Source organism: Postia placenta, assembly GCF_002117355.1.
Source record: "Postia placenta MAD-698-R-SB12 unplaced genomic scaffold POSPLAscaffold_3, whole genome shotgun sequence".
Taxonomy (NCBI): Eukaryota; Fungi; Basidiomycota; class Agaricomycetes; order Polyporales; family Adustoporiaceae; genus Rhodonia; species Rhodonia placenta.
Window position 1 is genome coordinate 856,877 of NW_020169834.1, and position 18,473 is coordinate 875,349.

At 53.2% G+C, this 18,473-nt stretch overlaps 6 protein-coding genes across 6 annotated transcripts; 3 read left to right on the top strand and 3 right to left on the bottom strand.

Annotated features, from left to right (window-relative positions):
* Nucleotides 1-150: 150 nt before the first annotated feature.
* Nucleotides 151-524, bottom strand: POSPLADRAFT_1136427 (hypothetical protein; the record flags this gene model as incomplete). Its single annotated transcript, XM_024484682.1, has 2 exons — nt 151-219; nt 360-524. The coding sequence occupies 2 exons, from the start codon at nt 522-524 to the stop codon at nt 151-153; spliced, it is 234 nt and encodes a 77-aa protein (XP_024341620.1).
* An 816-nt stretch (nt 525-1,340) lies between these two features.
* On the bottom strand, nt 1,341-3,329 carry POSPLADRAFT_1134059 (hypothetical protein; the record flags this gene model as incomplete). Its single annotated transcript, XM_024484429.1, has 13 exons — nt 1,341-1,420; nt 1,471-1,558; nt 1,612-1,639; nt 1,749-1,791; nt 1,847-2,003; nt 2,072-2,188; nt 2,302-2,324; nt 2,377-2,402; nt 2,459-2,523; nt 2,583-2,725; nt 2,779-2,900; nt 2,957-2,993; nt 3,056-3,329. 13 exons carry the CDS (start codon nt 3,327-3,329, stop codon nt 1,341-1,343), a joined length of 1,203 nt encoding a protein of 400 aa, XP_024341621.1.
* Nucleotides 3,330-3,821: 492 nt separating this feature from the next.
* POSPLADRAFT_1053638 (hypothetical protein) lies at nt 3,822-10,242 on the bottom strand (the record flags this gene model as incomplete). The annotated part of the gene is made up of 16 exons (XM_024480431.1): nt 3,822-4,092; nt 4,143-4,613; nt 4,675-5,071; nt 5,131-5,697; nt 5,753-5,966; nt 6,022-6,170; nt 6,224-6,541; nt 6,593-6,989; nt 7,046-7,675; nt 7,741-8,239; nt 8,299-8,353; nt 8,409-8,590; nt 8,652-8,980; nt 9,031-9,146; nt 9,199-9,500; nt 9,548-10,242. The coding sequence occupies 16 exons, from the start codon at nt 10,240-10,242 to the stop codon at nt 3,822-3,824; spliced, it is 5,592 nt and encodes a 1,863-aa protein (XP_024341622.1).
* Nucleotides 10,243-11,148: 906 nt separating this feature from the next.
* On the top strand, nt 11,149-13,113 carry POSPLADRAFT_1064932 (hypothetical protein; the record flags this gene model as incomplete). The annotated part of the gene is made up of 5 exons (XM_024481873.1): nt 11,149-11,224; nt 11,282-11,307; nt 11,434-12,216; nt 12,272-12,293; nt 12,346-13,113. The coding sequence occupies 5 exons, from the start codon at nt 11,149-11,151 to the stop codon at nt 12,696-12,698; spliced, it is 1,260 nt and encodes a 419-aa protein (XP_024341623.1). The 3' UTR covers nt 12,699-13,113.
* Nucleotides 13,114-13,966: 853 nt separating this feature from the next.
* Nucleotides 13,967-14,832, top strand: POSPLADRAFT_1064933 (hypothetical protein). The gene is made up of 5 exons (XM_024481874.1): nt 13,967-14,086; nt 14,137-14,173; nt 14,242-14,402; nt 14,459-14,641; nt 14,693-14,832. Exons 1-5 carry the CDS (start codon nt 14,020-14,022, stop codon nt 14,776-14,778), a joined length of 534 nt encoding a protein of 177 aa, XP_024341624.1. The 5' UTR covers nt 13,967-14,019; the 3' UTR covers nt 14,779-14,832.
* Nucleotides 14,833-15,623: 791 nt separating this feature from the next.
* POSPLADRAFT_1123881 (hypothetical protein) lies at nt 15,624-17,867 on the top strand (the record flags this gene model as incomplete). The annotated part of the gene is made up of 7 exons (XM_024483543.1): nt 15,624-15,746; nt 15,797-16,036; nt 16,089-16,156; nt 16,208-16,696; nt 16,761-16,903; nt 16,962-17,404; nt 17,460-17,867. Coding segments are annotated over 7 exons (1,914 nt in total), but the record flags the coding sequence as incomplete, so codon positions are not given.
* Nucleotides 17,868-18,473: the final 606 nt, after the last annotated feature.

The following is an 18,473-nucleotide window of genomic DNA, read 5'->3' on the forward strand; positions in this document are numbered from 1 at the left end:
CCTAATTTTACCTAATTTTTCCGCTATTTCTGCGGACATATCAAAGGGTATAGGGACTTATCCATACTTATCCGTCCGCATATGGGTACAGCTGCATATCTAAGGGGTTATCCGCTTAAATAAGCGACACATGATCTTGTTCTGGACACATCAGGCTGGACTCTGATGCCGGACCTTTTCTAGATAGAAACCAGACTCCTTCTGGACCATGACATCATTCTGACATCATAGGTAGGAGCTAGGCTCAGGCACTAGGCCATAGGCCAGTCAATTCTGGACCCTAGGCCCAGGGCAGGGCAGGGCCAGACTATGACATCATATATGACATTATAGAGCACATGATACTTAGTAATCCTTACCCAGCTAGGTACCAGGGGTCCATTACCGGTCCCTGGGGGGTTTTCCCTCATGTATATAAAGCAGCATCCTGGGGCACCCTGTCCCCCAGTTCTATTCACTTCGTTGTTGCGCTTAACAGCATTACCTCCCCCACACTTAAGTGCTTTATCTCCCCCCCTTACCATCAAGCTATAAGGTGGGTTTATAGGTTTTATGATACTAACCCTTCTTCGAGGGCGGTGGGGGCGACGGATATGGCTTGAGGACAGCGACAATGTCTCGTGGCTTCCCCATGTCAGCGTGTGATTGTGATGGCACTTTGTTAACAGCAGCGGTGAACCGATGAGCTCTTTATATATAGGAGAGAACCCTGAGACTACGCTCTACTAACGCAGCCCGAAAGCATCACCACAGAGCAGGTGGGAGATGACCTGTAGCGAATAACTATTAGCTGCGGCTGGTGCATAGACAGCCAATTCCATACCACAGTGCATCATTTCAGGTGTATATCAATGTATGCACAAGACTGCACGCATGCAGTCCAGGAACAGCCTTGTTCGCTACAAGTTTGCAATCATGCATCTCGGCATCATCTCGGCACCCGCAATATGTGACCCTAGCATGGGGTTAGGTTTCAATGGCTAATACCGTCAACCATGAGGTCGATGAAGCTTGGATTAAGCATCCGGGGCAGTTCAGCCAACGTGAGGCCATCTCCGACCTTGGGTTTACTTACGTCACCTCTCTAACATAAGGGGTCCCGCAGCAGCTTACGACCATGGTATACCAGCTAATGAGCCACACTTATACTTCGAATCACTCGCCACCCAGCGAGGAACTCTGACAATCTCGTAATACTGCATATCGTACCTGGTTTACCAAGTAAACCTCGCATTGAGCCCCACACCAGCTCCTGAATCAGGACCATTTTCTAGACGCACCACAGTCAAGCTTGCTGACAATCAGGGAAGCTACCTCTATCATGTTCAATCGCAACAATTCTACGCCACAAGAGGTGTTTTAGCCATCAGAGCTAGAATGTCCCAGCCTATGTTCGCAGCAGCGATCTGTGTGATCTCGTCTGTAATACTTGGTCAGAAAGACTGAGGTAGGTCGACGTGGTTGACGCACCCTGCGTGTCGTATCCCGGTGCGACCTCGACGATGTCGGCACCCACAATCTTCAGGCCTGATAGGCCTTGCATGATCTTCTTGATTTCCTATGATGACCATATCAGAGCAGCTCCAGTGCTAGGAACTGATCGGCACGTACCCTAGTCGTGATGCCACCAATCTCCGGGCTGCGCAATTCGTCAGTAACCTCGGTGGACATAGCAGACTTGCACTTACGTTCCAGTGCTACAGACAAATCAGATTTCTCATTCATCATTCGATAACAGAATCACTTACGCAGGCGCCATTCCAGGATCAATCACATCAATGTCCAAGGTGACTGCGCAAAGGTATTGTATCATAGTCCATCTTCGTCGGAGTGTGGCGGCACTTACTGTACACTGGGTTATCACCAACTGTTTCGCGGATCCTCTTCACTACGCCCTTCCAGCCAACCTCCTCGAGCTCATCCGCATGTGAAATCACGAATCCGACCTCGTAGTCATTATCGTAGTCGTCCCAGCTGTTGATCGCACCACGGATGCCAACGTGCTACGAGAAGCGGCTCGCCTGTCAGAAAGAGCACTGGCACGACAGCTATGCGATGCGTGGTGACGTACGATGTTGGAATTGTTTGGTGCAAGAAGGCCCTCGTTGTGCGCGTACCAGAAGTAGCTGCCATGAGTCACGGGGATTTCCTGCGAGCGGTGTTGAATCAGATGGCACGCGGAAGATATCTAGGAACTCTACACACCTCATCCGGGAGCCACGGGCTGTCATCTCCCTGTGTGAGAATGATACATACCATAAGACTCATTGCAATCGTACAGAATGGACAGAGAATACGCACCCATGCTCTTGGCTTCCATGTGTCTGAGCCACGTCATTGACCGGGTACATTATATAAAAATTAGGGAATGCTCACCTAGATGACTGTCGAAATGAATTACACTTCGAAGAGGTCACGAGCTGTATCTTCGGAGGCGGTTATATTCTTATGCACTCACCTAACGGGACCATACACATCCACAACCCCACGAAGCAGAGGCAAAGTAATTGTGTGATCACCACCCTGGTATACGTGTCGCTGTTAGTTGCACCTGCTTGCCATCGTCTCTTGACGGCACGCACCAATGTTAACACTCTAGGGTGGAATTTTTCATCCTTTGCAAGGCTTGTCCCTTCGGCGACCTTTGCGTGAGTTTTGGCCAACAGAGCCTTGTTGGCAAGTTCAAGCTGTCGCAGGGCGACCTTATTATCCGTATATACCATGGCTACAGTTTGCTATCACACACGGCTCGGCTATGTCAAGGTAAAATAAACGTACGGACGTCACCGCAATCGACGACATTCAGGAACTCGCTCACGCGTGTCTTCATGTGGACATTGATCCTGTCCACACCCAGGCGGCGGGCTCCCTGGCGGATGCCGTTGGGTCCGAAACGCGCCCTGTGGTCAAGACAATGAGCACTGACTTGCTCATTTATTGACATGGTATCCAATACCCTGGCCGGTAGCTCGTGGCCGTATCGAACGGCGCCCCTGATTACCACCGTCGATGAGCATACATATGTCTCATATGGTAAATCAGACATGAGTCCTACCAAGAACAGCGACATCGTACGGCACGTCCGCATCGCTTCCAAAGCAACGCAGAGGAGTTGAGCGTGCGAACGTCGTTAGCCCATTCCACGACTCCTTTGACCATGTCTCCCTGAACACCAGTTCAGAGGAGAACAGCTTCGTGAAGTTCACAGCATCCGCGTCAAGGAGCGTGGGGATTCTTGTATGGAACTGCTCTTGTCTAGCTGCAGCAGGAGAGTTTGAGTGCGTAAGTGCTAGCACGATCAGGGCGGAAAGAGGGGCTGTTGAACGCATTGCGAAACCACGAGCAGGACACTGGGAGATCTGTCGAGCGGGATGCGGGCTTCCAGTCCCTGCACTGCATTATGATTTATAGCACAGTTCGCAGGAGATAAGCTGCGGCCTGAGACAGGGCAATACGTCGCGTCCCAGTGTGCCGCGTCGATATAGAGTTGTTGATAGCATGAACCATGGGGAATCACAGCATGGCGGAGAGATAAGACCCAGTCGTAGAGCGAACGCGGTCACGTTTGCGCGTTCCGGTTTCCTGACGCGTCGATTGTCGCGTACCAGCAACCTACCCGTACCTGGGCGAACGGCTTATCAGGGGGGTTCGTCAGAGTTGTGCGGCCAATAAAATGATGTTCTTGCGACAAAACAGCTCAATTATACAGACAATACGTATGGGTATCCTACCAATACAGTCTCGAATATACATCTATCAATAGTTCTAGTGCTATGCAATGCAGAGTTCGACAGCCAGTGAGCGAATAAGATAAGCGACAATCATCGTTTCCCGAGAGAGCCCATGAAGCTCGACAGGTCTAAGCCCTCGTACTCCTCTTCCGGAGGCAGATCTTCTAGACCGCGGAGTACATTCTTCTGGCCGGGCATCGGCGGCCCGTCCTTCTCTTTCCTTTTCGTGGATGTCGAGGCGTTTTCTTCCTCTGTCGTCCGCCTGAAGAGGTCCAACACGAGGTCCGTATCCATCGATGCTAGACCAGAATTTTGCTGTGTCACGACTGAGTTTGCGATATTCAGTTTGAAGCGTTGTAACCTGGGGAAGCTTTCAGCAAAACACGATCATCAAGATTGATCCCGACATACCCCATGATCTTCTCTTCCAAAGTGCCCTTCGTAATGAGCCGATACACGTTGACAACCTTCTTCTGTCCTATTCGATGTGCTCGATCCATCGCCTGGAGATCTTTCATCGGATTCCAGTCGTGTTCAACGAAGATGACCGTATCAGCGCCCGTCAATGTCAAGCCAAGTCCACCGACATGTGTCGTCAGCAGTAGGCAGTCGATGCTAGGGTCTGAGTTGAAGGTCTGCACGACGGCATGTCGCTTTTTGGCGTCAGTACCGCCGTCCAGTCTCATGTAGGTCACTGAGGGCATGTGCTGCTTGAAGAGGTCCTTCTCAATGATGTCCAGCATCTGCTTCATTTGACAGAAGATGAGGACACGATGTTGCGAGAATGAACCAGTGGTCGTTTCTGCATCAGCAAGCTCGCTCTTGACAGTCTCGCCCGTTACTCCTGGCGCTGATCCTATGCCACAGTCAACTAGGAGTTGTCTGGGGTAAACCATCGTCAGCGAGGCCAGTCTTCGCAGAGACGTGAGAAGTGGACGCATACCGTAAGGCAAGCAGCTTTGGTGCATGATGAATATCGCTCAAGTCGCCCGTCCCAGACTTCTGGCCAATCTGTGTCAAAGCGTCAACGATAGCCGGCTTGTCATTCTTGAGTACGAGCGCTGGGTGGTTGCACAGCTTCCGCAAGTATTGCAGCGATTGGAACACGTGCTGCTGCTCGCCCTTGCCACCCTGCTCTGAACCGGAACGGACGACATCTTCTGCAGTAGCCCCAGCACGGGATTTCGAGAAATCGTCGTATAGATACTTCTGGAGCTCCGATAGCTCGCAGTAGTAATCTTGAATAATCTTGGGCGGCAGATCATTGAGGACATCCTCTTTGAGACGACGCAGGAGGAATGGCAAGACCTGTTTGTGCAATGCCTCGAGAGCCAGAGCAGCTGAAAGAGCGAATAATGTGGTCAGAAGGTCATTCGGGTTTTGATCATAAACGCCATACCAGCTTCTCCATTCTTGGATTTCCCGTCACGGTTCGATAAAATGGGCTTACTGAACCGTTCGCTAAACGACGTCTCGGTACCAAGGAACCCAGGCATCAAAAAGTCGAAGAGACTCCACAGTTCCAGGACGTTGTTCTGAATTGGCGTCCCGGACAGGATGAGGCGATGATGCGCCCTAATGCTCTTGACAGCCTTCGTGAGCTTCGTCTTCGCATTCTTGATAATGTGTCCCTCGTCGAGAATGCAGTAGTGCCAGTTGATCTCTTGCAAGTTTGCGATATCGTTCCGTACCACCTCATACGACGTGATCACCACATCGAATTTCTTGAGCTTGCCAAGCAGCTTACCCCGCTCGCGAGAGTTCCCGGTGTAGAGCACAGGCTTCAGGTTCTCTGTGTACTTCAAAATCTCGTAGTACCAGTGTCCGGTTAGTGTGGGCGGACAGACAATGAGCGATGGAAGGTGGACAGAATCTGGCGACTTCATCTCCTCATGTTTCTTGGCTCGCTCATAGTGTTTACTAGCCAGGATGCAGATCGACTGCAACGTCTTGCCTAGACCCATATCTATGGTAGTATATTAGCCATGAGGAGTCACGTCAGTAATGGCAGCATGACATACCATCACATAGGATGCCGTGCAGCTGATATTTCGCCAGGAATGCAAGCCAGTTGACTCCTTCTTGCTGATACTTGCGCAGCTCCGCCTTGATCGTGACAGGGATATTGTACTGCTGGACTTTACTGCCATCAAGTAGCTGCATAAGGAATTGTCGTTCTTCGTCACGGCGCTGCATCAATTCTTCGGAGAAACCTGGAGGGTCAGGAAGACCGGCCTATGATACTGTTCATCTACCTGCGCGCGGTATATATCGTAAAACGCCGACATACCTCTAGAGGAACCATCTTGACGAGGGAAGCGAATGTATTTGTCGCAGTAGACCGAATATCGTCATCAATATCGCTCATGCGGCCCAAGACGGGGACAACCATGAAGATGACGTAGGGTAGCGCCTTGATATCAAGCTTCTGCACGATGTCTGGAGCGGGCGTGAATGAAGCTGCCGTGCTTTGAATTGTGTACAATACTTACGGTACATGAGTTCGACGGCACCTTGACGATTAGACAAGGTCAACGAGTCGCCGATGAAGGGGATAACCGTCTCGACCACGCATCGCATGGCGTCAACGGTCATTACGTCGCACATTGTCGCAAAACATCTGGCGGCGGATTGGCGGATGATGGCAAACTGGCTACGTAGAGCAAGGATGATCATAGGGAACAACTCCGTAAACTTCGGCCAGAGGGCGGCGTCGAATGTGGGGACAACAGCTTCCAAGACGCTGAAGGAATCGATGACATCTTGGCCAAACTGTTTCCCGATTGTCTTGTCCATGCTCTCGACTGTGTCTAAGTTCATGGTGTGAGCTCGGAGACATCGTGAAGTTATTTGAAACATACCAGTTGAGCAAGGACTGAGAAGCCCGCCTGCCATCGACTGCCACATCTTCGGGACAACGTCCAAAAGTCTTGGGCCAAACTTCTTTGATAGTTCTTCGAAGGCGAACTGAGCGCCTCGACGCGACAGACGAGCTTTGGCAATATCCTCTGCGCTGGTTGTGCCTTTCTCCCCGCTCTCCTTGCTGAGGCCCTGCGCCTTAGCAAACGAGAGAATACCCGACGTGATCTTACGAGCATACGCGAAAGTGGGTGTTTGCTCGGTATCCTGACATAGGAATGTGCACAGGTTCTTGACGATCTTGTCAGGTGGCTGAGACAAATCTCGTTGCACACAAAATTCGACAAAGGACGCCACAGCAATGGCCGATCGCGTCTGCAGATCCGCATTATCCTCGTTCTGGAGATATTCCACGTCAGCGCTCGCGACGTTACAATGAGGATGAAGCAGCGTACCTTGATACTGTTCATGATACCCTTCACGATTGGGCTCACTTTATCCGGCGTGCTCTTCAACGCCACGAAGGCGGCAGCGAAAGCAGCTGATACCCGGACGTCATACTGCGCCTTCACCTCGATGTAGTGTTCGATACTCGTAGTCACCTTCGTCCGCTTGTCCTTGATGATCGCCAGTTCGCGCTTCTTCGTCCTCCCAAGACTATCCTTCAGCTTCGTGAACATGTCGCCCACCGCATCTTGCGCAGTCTGGATCGTGAAGCAACCCTGCTTCGTGCCCGTCACGTCGACCTCAGTACTCAGGATAGGAATCGACGAGTACGGGATCTTGCAGTCTTGTGCGAATGATTGTAAAAGGTTGTAGCACTCGCCTTGAATGCGGGCGAGCGTGAAGGCCATCTCATGATACGCGGCCGGCGGATCGGCTTGCAGCCATGACAGCGTCTTCGTGCTAATCTCCGCGGCAAGGGTGGACGTCTCTATGAGCAACGGCGCCTTTTCACCTGCGGTCAAGTCGTGCTCTCTGGCCCATTCTTCCGCCACAGTCGCTGCTAAGAACTTCTGAAGCATACTGGTGGAGTCAAGGTAATGAAGCAGGATCGGACGGAACATATCGTCGAGTTGCAGACCCTGTACCAGCTAATGATTATCAGTAAGGTCCGCTTCTGGACGTCTTTGCATCGACGTGAACTCACCGTGCGTGGCCAGAACGCAATGACATAAGCCAATGCAGATGCAGCAGCTATTCGAGCTTTGAGCACAATCTCGACCGAAATCAACGCTAGATCCTGCGCAAGCATGTTCTTATCAACGTTATGCCGCTCATGGTCGGATGACACGGTCGGGTCATAGAAATTTGACGCGTCGAGAGGAAGTCCGAGCGGCGTCATGAGCACCGCGTACCATTCCAGAAGAAGTGGTTGGCTGATAAGCGCCTCCATCCAACCGGCTACTGAGCTAAGTGTCGACAGGACAAGCCTCCACGCCGACAAGGTTGCCTCGCGAATGTCGTTGCGTTCCTCAACGACGAGGTTCTGGTACAAGAGTCGAAGGAAGGGCAGCGTCATCCAGTCCTTGGACAACGTTGGCACCGTCATGAAAATGTACAGCGTCTTGACGACCGCCAGCCGTACATTTGCAATCGTGTGTCGGAAGAAGGGAAACAGGGTCGGTGCTAAGACCGTGATCGGATGCCTGAGATAAACCATCGTCAATAAGTCACAGTAATCTTCATACAGCGAACCGAACCGTACGATCGTGTCTCGTCACCAATGATCTCAATGACCTGGTCGTAGGTGACGAGCTTTCCTAACGCAAAATTAGCACCTTGCTTTGCCGGAGGGAATAGAGTGATCCTACTAACCAAGCAAGTCCATCACGCCGCCAACACTAGAGCTCAGATCATCCTTCATGTTACTGAGACAACTCCACAAGACAGCCAGTACTCGGCTCAGCTCTTCCGGCAACTGCTCGACGAGATGCGCTGCGACTGGCGATAGGCAGGACGCCGCGACAGAGCGAACATCGTCATCTCTGTCCCCGAGACTGGTCAAAAGCAAGATGAGTATTCCATCAAAGATGAGATAGCGAAGTGTCGCGGACGTACCCCAGCACAGCAGCGTCCACGACACCCCTTAACACTTTCTTGCCATCTTGCTTTTCCTCGGGCTCTGCCTGGGACGCAGAATTTACGAGGTCGCTTCTGACAGCCACTTCGTACTTGATCCCCAGCAGCCCGGCATGGCGGACTTCCCAAACATGACCTCTGTCATTAAGCTCTACAATTCTACCCTTCACTGACTTCACAGAGACGGGGAAGTCTTGTCGGATCATTTGCAGGAGGATGGAATGGATGTGCAGGACTGATCTTCGCGGCATGTGAATGAGTAACGAAGCGAGCGTCTGTGACACCGTCTCCCGGACGGGAGCGACAACCTAGATCCCACTTCAGGCCAAATTCGCGCGTGGGTGAACAGCACACTAACCTGGTCGGATACAAAGTCGCCGAATCTGTCAAGTACGAAGACACAAAGGAACTTGACGGCGAGGTCATTGCACCATCGTTCATGGGCAATCAAATTATCCTCCCACGCAAGAGTCACTACGCAGAGTATGTCAAATGTAGCTCAGAAAATAGGACGCAATTGCCTCACCTTGCATGCCGCCATACTTTCCCTGTAACTTGAGCAGCTCTCTGAGCGCCATGGCCGCGCCATGCCGCACTTCCCATGCGGGGCTGAACAAATCAACTTCCAGAATCTTTACTAAGCCATCCCACACCCAATGTCCGTGCTGCACTTCGAGCGCCTTTGACTGCTTCTCTGCCTTCGGCGACACAGCGCCGCCCTTTGACGGATCAATGACAACGCGCTCTTGAGGCGTTGTTTCAACGGGCGACTTTGGACTTCCGGTCTTGCTAGAAGACGCTTGGTTATCTGCCGCTACAAGTCGAGCTCTGCGTTCTTGGTGAGCTAATTTCTAAATCACAGAAGTTGCACTTACTTCGATGGGCCTGCAGGCGCCGTGTTAAATTTAGAACCTGCACCCTGAGCTGGAGGGGGAGGCGCCACGAACGCGTTGTTTCCCGGCTTGCGCTTGCGCTTCAGGCGGTTACGTTCACGCGCGGATAGAGTGGACGTATCGTCCGTCATGATTACCTCAGGCGCTGGACTCGCAGTGGTAACCGGCGTGCTGGTCCTGGAGCGCGCAGGCGGGCTAAGCTCTTTCTTGACCTGGGTGTCCATTGATTGGTCTACCGGGGATAGCATGTGCTGGTCTTCTTCCATCTTCGTGTGCTCATCCATGTCGATGTCTTGGTGAGTCTCTTCCGCAGCGAGTTCTTTCTCAATATCCATGTCGTCGTCTCCCCCAAAGCTATCAAGGAAGTCCAGCCCTAGGCGACCCATGGCTTCCTTGCGGGCCTTCTTCACCTCTGACGAACTGGCGAGAATGCCGGTCGGCTTTACGAACTCTTTGCCCGAGGAGGCGAGGAGAAGTGTGCCCTTCTCCATTAGCTCACAGACTGAGAAGGACGGAAATTCTGGAGGATGCAGCGCAGACTCCTGCTCAGAAGACTTGGACTCAACATCTGGATACGGCTTCCAAAGTGGTACCAATGCGAATATCTGGGAAAGGGCAGTCGAGGCGGCTGAACGCGTCTCGTATGACCTTGAGTGTAGGTATGGTAGAATCTGCATGAAGTAATTTAACATAGGGTATATGCAGGATGTAGGCTGCGTACCCGAGCAACAACTGCCATTAACTCCGACCATGCAGACTGATCAGCAAGCACAGTATGTTGTCTGCTCGTCTTCACATCTTCTTCAACTAACGCTACATCGCCCGTTACACTCTTTGCTGCTAGCTGTGCTAATTGTTTTGCTGCGGTTGCTCTCACCGAAGGTGAAGAACCGGTGTCGAGTAGGAGAAGGAGCCGGTCCAACCTGCAGCACCTCAGTGAGTACGACAGGACCTTCCTTATTTGTCCAAAAGTGCTTGCCTCGAGGTCATGACGTGTGGAGGGTGGCACCGGACCGGGGGAGGCCGGGCACAGGATCGAAGGCAGCTAACGGGGATGTTCTCACGCTTCTCCCCCGCGACGACTGCACCTTTTATCAGTCCTCTCTTGTGACGCAAATTTGCCCATGTCACGCGTGACATTGACGCGGTCATCTGCATATACGGGTGTCACGTGTGACGCAGCCGCCAATCCTACCGCGCGTCGAGTCTCTTAGCACGGCGCCTGTCAGAGCATGGACACCCGTCGACTTTGGCGGATCCCCCAAGGAAAATCTGCCCCATCACCCTTGCCATGCTCTCCATGGAAGAAATGCAAAGTTCCTGGCGGGAAAAGCCGACGAGGGGTCGTGCGAATTGTGCGGACAAGGCGCTGATGAGATCAAAACGTAGTTTGATCTCATGCGTATCTGGCAAGAATCTCGGAGCACCGAATCGTCGGGCACTGTCTGTATTGCCACTCCTTCGCCCGCTCCCTCGCCGAGGCTCACCTATCCTGTCGAATCCGACATCGTCGGGCCATCTTACCAGCAGCTCTTTGAGATTGCAAGCATTGTCGCTTGATAGTCGCAAGGCGTATGCATATCATGAACATCGAATGGCTTGAGGATCGAGTGCGCGCGCAAGCAGCAGACTTAAGTTCGGGAGGTGTAGTGGTCGAGGGTATGTCGGATTCCATGCCCTCTTGACATAGCTGCAGCTGGAGACACGTTGAACAAGAGATACAAACATGCGGCGCAGCAAATGTACGTGCCCTCCAGTCTGCAGCGGACCACCTTACCACAGGGTCAACACCGAGCGAAGACGTCTCCGCCGAGCTGGACCACCTCATTGAACAGGTTCATACTGCAATGGCTTCATCTTCTCCACAGAGTCGCTTCTCTTGGCGCAGGATGTACACAGAATCGTGCATTCTACGAGCTCTTGTCGATGTGCGTGCCTTCTACATAACAAGCGACACGTCCTTCGCATTGGCAAGCATCTCCAAGCTTGATCAAGCGATCGTGATCGCCGGTGCACCTGGAGAAGGAAGACTTGATCTAATCACCGACCTCATCAACGAAGTTCAATCCCGTTGTTTGGCCCGCGCAATTTCGCGGAACGGCCTCGTTGCATTTCAAACCCAGATCAATATCGCTCCAATTCACCCACTGTCGGCAGCCTCACAAAGTGTAATTCAATTGGGGGTTCCTCCTTCGCTGGCTTCTTTTTTGTCTCGCTACTCGAAGCAGCCCTTCGTCATCCCGAAATACATAAAGGACTGGCCCGCCATGAACGAACATCCGTGGGCTTCGCCTGACTACCTACGCGCCGTCGCAGGTCCAGGGCGAGTGGTCCCCGTTGAGGTAGGGAGCGACTACAGAGATAATGACTGGACACAGAAGTTGATGCCGTGGGACGAATTCCTGGATGCTCTCGTTGAAGGACCCCAGTCGAAAATCGACCGATCTTGTCGCCCGGTCTTGTATCTCGCACAGCACGACCTGCTGATGCAGTTTCCTGGGCTTCGGGCAGATATCGAGGTGCCGGACTACGCCTACGCTTCGCTTCCGCCACCGCCAGACTTCCCGGATTATACACCGCCAGGTAACGAGGATCAGCTAGTGTTAAATGCATGGCTCGGTCCAATGGGCACCGTATCACCAGCACATACCGTACGTGCATACCTCCAGCATTCATCACCAATACTGATTGCCCTACTTCATAAAGGACCCTTACTTCAACTTCTACGGTGAGCTTGACTCCTGATCCTAGTTAAAACCCGCCATTTGACAGCTGCCTAGCACAAGTCGTAGGACGCAAGATTGTCTGGCTGGCCCCTCCATCCGTCTCATCTTCCATGTACGCCTACCCACCGCCATCATCATCCTCCGTATCCGCCACACCCGACCCGCCCCACAACCCAGCCGCTAACACAGCGAACCCCTCCATGAGCAACACCTCCCAGGTGGACGTCTTCCGCCCACGGACAGACCACGAGCATGTACCCGACGCCTGGCCGTCGTTCTGGCAAAACGTGGTGCCGCACGCGATGTCCGTTACGCTCGAGCCGGGCGACCTGCTTTTCTTCCCGCCGGGCTGGTGGCATGCGATGCGTAGCGAAGAGACAAGCTTTTCGGTGTCGATGTGGTTCTGATTCCAATTTTCGTAGTCTGTTGTGCATCACTATGGCCTACCACAACTTCAACGCATGTGGTCGGAGAACCTGTGCCTCGCAGTCTACTCGATCGACTCCCTGTTCCAAATAACCACATCGAGCTGGTGCCTGGCAAGATAGAGTGCTCTCGAACGGAGGTCGCAAACAGCGCGAGCAACGAACACAATCGTATTGACGTGATTCATCAGATTCAGATTCAAATCCAGAATGCAAATGGCCCACAAATAGCACTCGCCACATCAGATGATCCAGCACTGTTGGACAGTACTATGTATCACGACGAGAGGCTGAACGGCCTTTTGAGACAATCGGATGCCGTGAAAGGATTCTTATGCACGCATTGTAATAATTATAACCGGTACTGTTTTCTTTCGAGATGGACGTGTAACTGCTCAAACGTGAGTGAGATTATATACTAACGGTTTGGAGATTGTTGTCGCTGTAGCACCATAGCTCCAAACAGCGCGTTGAACTCCGAGCGCAGCTGTATTGCCAATCGTAGCCACTCATTAAGGTCACCGACCACCGATTTCCAGAGAGCTCTGACCCAGAGATTCGCGGTATTGAGCGACACTAAATCCGAGTGCAGAGTTAACAGGCGACCGCTAATCGAGACCGTCCCTTCTCGACGCAATCTGCGATCGCGGCGCGCGCACAAACGCAGGACACGTTCCGTGTAGCGCGAAGGAAGAATTGGTGACGGCCATGGGATTACTGCTGCGAAATGCTGCGTTCCCGTATCTTCATCAGTAGATATGAACCAGTTTTGACTGCCTGTCGTTGTGGTGCGCCCTGTGATGCCGCGGTCTTCGGCAGTCTTGACAGTTCCATCGGGGAGAGGGGGGCAAGGGATCATGATGCAATAGACGCGATGCTTTCGAAAATGTCACTTGCAAGACAGAGTACCAGTACGTATGTACTTGTTAGCGCAAGCCTGCGCGGCGGATCTGACGAGGATTCACGCGGCCAGAGGGAATCTTTGTACGCTCGCAATATCGGTGTATACCCCTGCCGAGGATTGCCGGACAGGACGCGCAAGTCAACTCGCAATCCAGCGCAGAGCAAACTTAGCGCAAGGTCGTTGTGAGGGCAGCGAGCGAAAATGGCAAAGCGCTAGTACCCGGCTGAGGTGAAGCCTTGAGACGCGACGATGCGCCTTGACGCGCACCGGGGATGTTTCACGCACGTGAGTTGTGTCACACCCTCTACGGCCGACACCCTCCGCACTGTGTCCACTACTTGCCCGCGTCATATTCAACCCCTTCCTCCCCGTCGACTCGCCTCATCTCCGTCGCCAAAGATGATGTCCACTCGTGCTTTGGGCCTCGGACCTGCCCTGCGAAGCGCTGCACTGAAGCCGAAATTCGGTGCGTAGTGCTCAGCTCGTGAGTGCCCATGAATCTCAGGTTCAGAGCAGCGCAAGTAGCTGCCGTTCGCCGGATGGTGGTCAAACGGTGAATACTTTGCAGTCGCCCTGAGCGGGCAGTGGTGCTGAATAGTTTACAATGTCTAATCGTATCAGCGGCATTCAGACAAACTCCCTTCCTCCTTCGGCGTCCCAGGAGATCCTCAACGCGCAACGCCTGAAGCGTCCCTCCAGCCCTCATTTCACCATTTACCAGCCCCAGCTGACATGGCTGGGCTCTATTGCCAATCGTATGACCGGTGCCGCGCTCAGCGTCTGTGAGTGCCCTTGTATGCTAGTCGAAGGAATATGCTTAGGGCGCGCTCCTCCCCAGTATTGTACGGATACGCGATTGCATACCTGGTTGCTCCGACCACTTTCGACTCCACACATGTCATCGAGCTTGTTGCTAGCCTCCCTGACGCCGTGAAGATTGCCGGAAAGACCATTTTGGCCGCGCCTTTCGCGTTCCACTCCTTGAACGGACTCCGCCACTTGAGCTGGGATATGGGCAAATGTGAGTGATGTACAGCACCCTCTAGACCTGTGGTGCTCATTGTTGTTCCAGTCTTATCTTTGAAGGGAGCGTACCAGTCTGGATACGCCGTCCTTGGCGCGACCGCAGTGACCACTGTCGCCCTAGTATTGATGTGATTGCATTCACTGTTGTAAGCTACCAGGAGATCCAATCGCAGCGATCAGAGCTAGAAGTAACAGTTTGTCGAAGAGCCACGGCTCTCTGGGGCCGTCTCGCTCTGTCAGTCCGCCAAGGAACAATTGGTGTTAATGCTACAAGCAGAAGGTCGGTGAACGCTATTACAGGAAGGGTGACTGCGGAATTTCGGCCAGAGATTTTGCTCAATCGCGCATACAACGAGTGACAGCTGACCGGAGAGTACTTGGGTAACCGCCCTTATATCCTCCATGGTGTCCATCAACATCTTTCCCTCGAGGAGCACGCCGTGCAAGCTCTTAGACGCGCCGGAAACGGTGCTCGGCCAACGGAAGTGCATTACGGCACGCGGGTCGACGAATTCGCCCTCCGTCATCTCGCCGCCGGTCAGACCATCGCTGGGTCGTTGTTGGCGGACTGTGTTCATATTCTGACGTGCTATGCATCTTGACGCTGTGTAGCTAGAAGCACTTATAGGCCGAATGTGATGACTTCTGACAATATAGTTGAGGTGTGATCAGGACAGGAGCCTGGCTCGCGTTACTGGCGTGCATTGTGCGCGAGAAGCGCCGCTGTAACAACCCTCAGTCTCCATACACCCTACATCATCTCCGATTTTACGTCTAATTCCCTTCGTCCTTGACTCGGAGTTCCCCAAAGACTAAGTCTCAAGTATCCTCCATTTATAACCCTAAAGCCTAGAAGTCTCGTGTGGCATGACTGAGAGACGGACGAGACCTGATGTGAAGGAAATCAAGTCTGTCTCACGATTGAAACTTAAGTCCGGAGGTTCATTCCTGTAACCTCTTGCTGCACCAGGGATGCGTATGACTACCTCTTCAACTCGTCTCTCAGTCTCTCCAAGATCAAGGATGCAGCTCTAGGCGGCAGACTCTTTCGTGCGGTAGAGGACGTGCCTGGCGTCGCCGGAAGGAGCCTGGCTTGGAAGGTATGTGTTACGAGGACATGGGTCGGACTGTGAGCTGATTGACATATAAGTTGTTCTTGGTTCAAGGCGAACCATTGCAGAACGGGACGGACGTGATTTCTGTCTCACCTCTGGAGGCTTTGCGAGTGGTCCGCAAGGAGTATGCAGCGCTGCTCATGGAGAAGATGCGGGCACCGGACGGAAGCTACGAAGAGGGCCTTGTCATACCTGGTACGGGCGCGTCTCCCCCCAAGGTCGAGCAGTTGAGGCAGGACCTCGAGAAGAACAACCCGTTAAGCTTGGACGACCAGGTTCGTTCAGTATGTAAGTGGGAGAGTCACATTGGTGATGATGATTGTGCAGAACCCATGGACCGAATGGTTTGCGAATGTTGAACTGAGGAGGACGATTCTCCAGGACGTTGAACGCACGTACGTCATCGACGCCTGTCTCATCGTTCACCATTAAAGCCGCTCTTGCAGCTTCCCCGACATTGGCTATTTCCGTGACACCGAAGTGCAGGTGCAGCTCACAAACATCCTCTTCGTTTACTCGGTGATGCACCCGGATGTCGGGTATCGGCAGGGCATGCATGAGCTGCTCGCATCGCTCTATTACGCCACTGACTTCGACTCGGTCGACGAAGACTCCTCTAGCCTTGACGATGCAGCCGTGAAAGAGTTCTGCTCCCGCGCCTGGGTTGCTGCCGACGCGTGGGCGCTATTCGCGTCGGTGATGCGGGGAGTAGAACGGTGGTATGAATGGCAGGAACCGAGAACGGTTGTGGAGAAGACCCCACTGGCATCTCATGTTCAGCTCAAGGTCTCTTCAGGGAGTGCGGGCGTAAAGCCGTATGTCGCGCCTATAGTAGGGGCATGCAATCGCATACAGTCAGTGCTCCTCAAGTCTGTCGATCCAGAACTCTGGAAGAGCATGCAAAGCGCGGGTATTGAACCCCAGATTTATGGAATGTAAGTCTCGCTACCATGCACGAATGGCTGAAGGCGGAACGTTCAGACTTATACTTGACTGCAGCCGCTGGCTACGACTCCTCTTCACCCGTGAATTTGACATGCACGATTCCATGGTGTTATGGGACGGTCTGTTCGCTTGCGACCCGACCTTTGACCTTGCCGAGTGGATTTGCGTCGCAATGCTCATTCGCATACGCAACAAACGTACGTCTTGTCGTACTCTCTAAGCCACGAACGCCGAAGTGAACACAAATATGTATAGTGGTTCCTTCTGACTACAGTGGCCAGCTCACTCTCCTCTTGCGATATCCTTCGCCGCCGTCGCTGCAAAGCGGGGTGGACGCACCCACAGTCCATCATGCAACGCTTCTACTCCGTCAAGCTCTAACATTACAGATGTCGCCCAGCCCCACAACCGGGGTGTCAATTATTCATGAAAATCGCAATTTGCTTGATATACCGATGGAGGTGCCAGAACCTCCTCCTCCTCCCCCTAGGCGACGGCCAATTGCTGGCGAAAGAAACCGATCATTTACTATCACTGCATCAAAAGGCGTGCCTAGTGGCAGTAATACGCATACACATTCGCGCCAACAGTCTACTCCGATGGGCCTTCCAGAGCTTTTCGCGAGGGGTTTGCTGGAGAGAGGCGAAAGTCTTCAGGGAATCAACAAGACCGTGATGAACGCTGTCTCTGAACTGAAGGTGAGCCTATTTTTGAATTTTCGAGGTTTCCGGTTGAATTCATGAGGTGCGTTAGCGCAATCTGCCCGATATTGCAACCCATCTCAGCCGTCTACCCATATCCCCGCAAACGGCATATGCTGCATATCCGTTGGTAGACGAGCGACCGCCTGCAGAGCGACCCCCGTGGGAGCCTCGCTCGCGCTTCGAAGTGGAGCGGGAAGCAGCAGATATGCGCGCCTCGCAGCGGCGGCTCGGTGATTCGGTTGGTTGGATCGTCGATACCCTTCTTTTGGACGAGGAAAGTCCGGAGAACGAGGAGCAACTGAAGATCATTCGGAGCAGGAAGCGCGAGGCTCTGGAGTGTCTTGCTTATGTCCGGGACGTGCTTAAGGGCTCCGTCACGGAGGTTGAGGACGAACGCTTAGTTGGGGAAGAGGAGCGTAAGAGGCGGCAATCCCTGCAAGAAGAGGAAGCAGCTGAAGCAGCAAAAGCTCACAACAAGCCTGCGATGCCGTCCCCACCACAGCCTGCAGCTTCGCCTCCAGCGGGGAGTCGACCGGTCGCGATGCCGTCACGACCAACACGAACGGCCGAACCACCTTCGTTACGTCCGTTACCCAAAGCTGCAGCGGACTTCCTGCGCCAAGGTACCGTCGAGGGTGCCCGGCCGCCTCTCTCTTCATCCTCTCCTTCCGATAACGCGTCCAAGACAGCGCCTATTGCCCCGTGGAATTATACCCGCTCAGACTTCTCAATCCGGGACTCACCCATCACATCACTTCCCCGCGTTCCTCCGCGTACGTCTACCATGTTGCCTACCAACAAGCCCGCCTTTTCCCCACCTCGAGTAGCCGAGCAGCCTGTCTCTCGCGCCGATCAAGCTCCGCGTCGGGTCATAGAGCAGGATCCGTTGGGAGTCTTGCGATAGTGCGCAGTGCAGTGCTCCTCGCCTTAGTTTCTCCATGACTATCCTGTGTACTTGTACTTGCTACTGTAGATTCAGGGCCTCGTATGAACTGGAGTTGGGCGATTCAGAGTGCTGGAATAATGCGGCGGCCGTGATTGGTCGATCAGGCGAATGCGGATG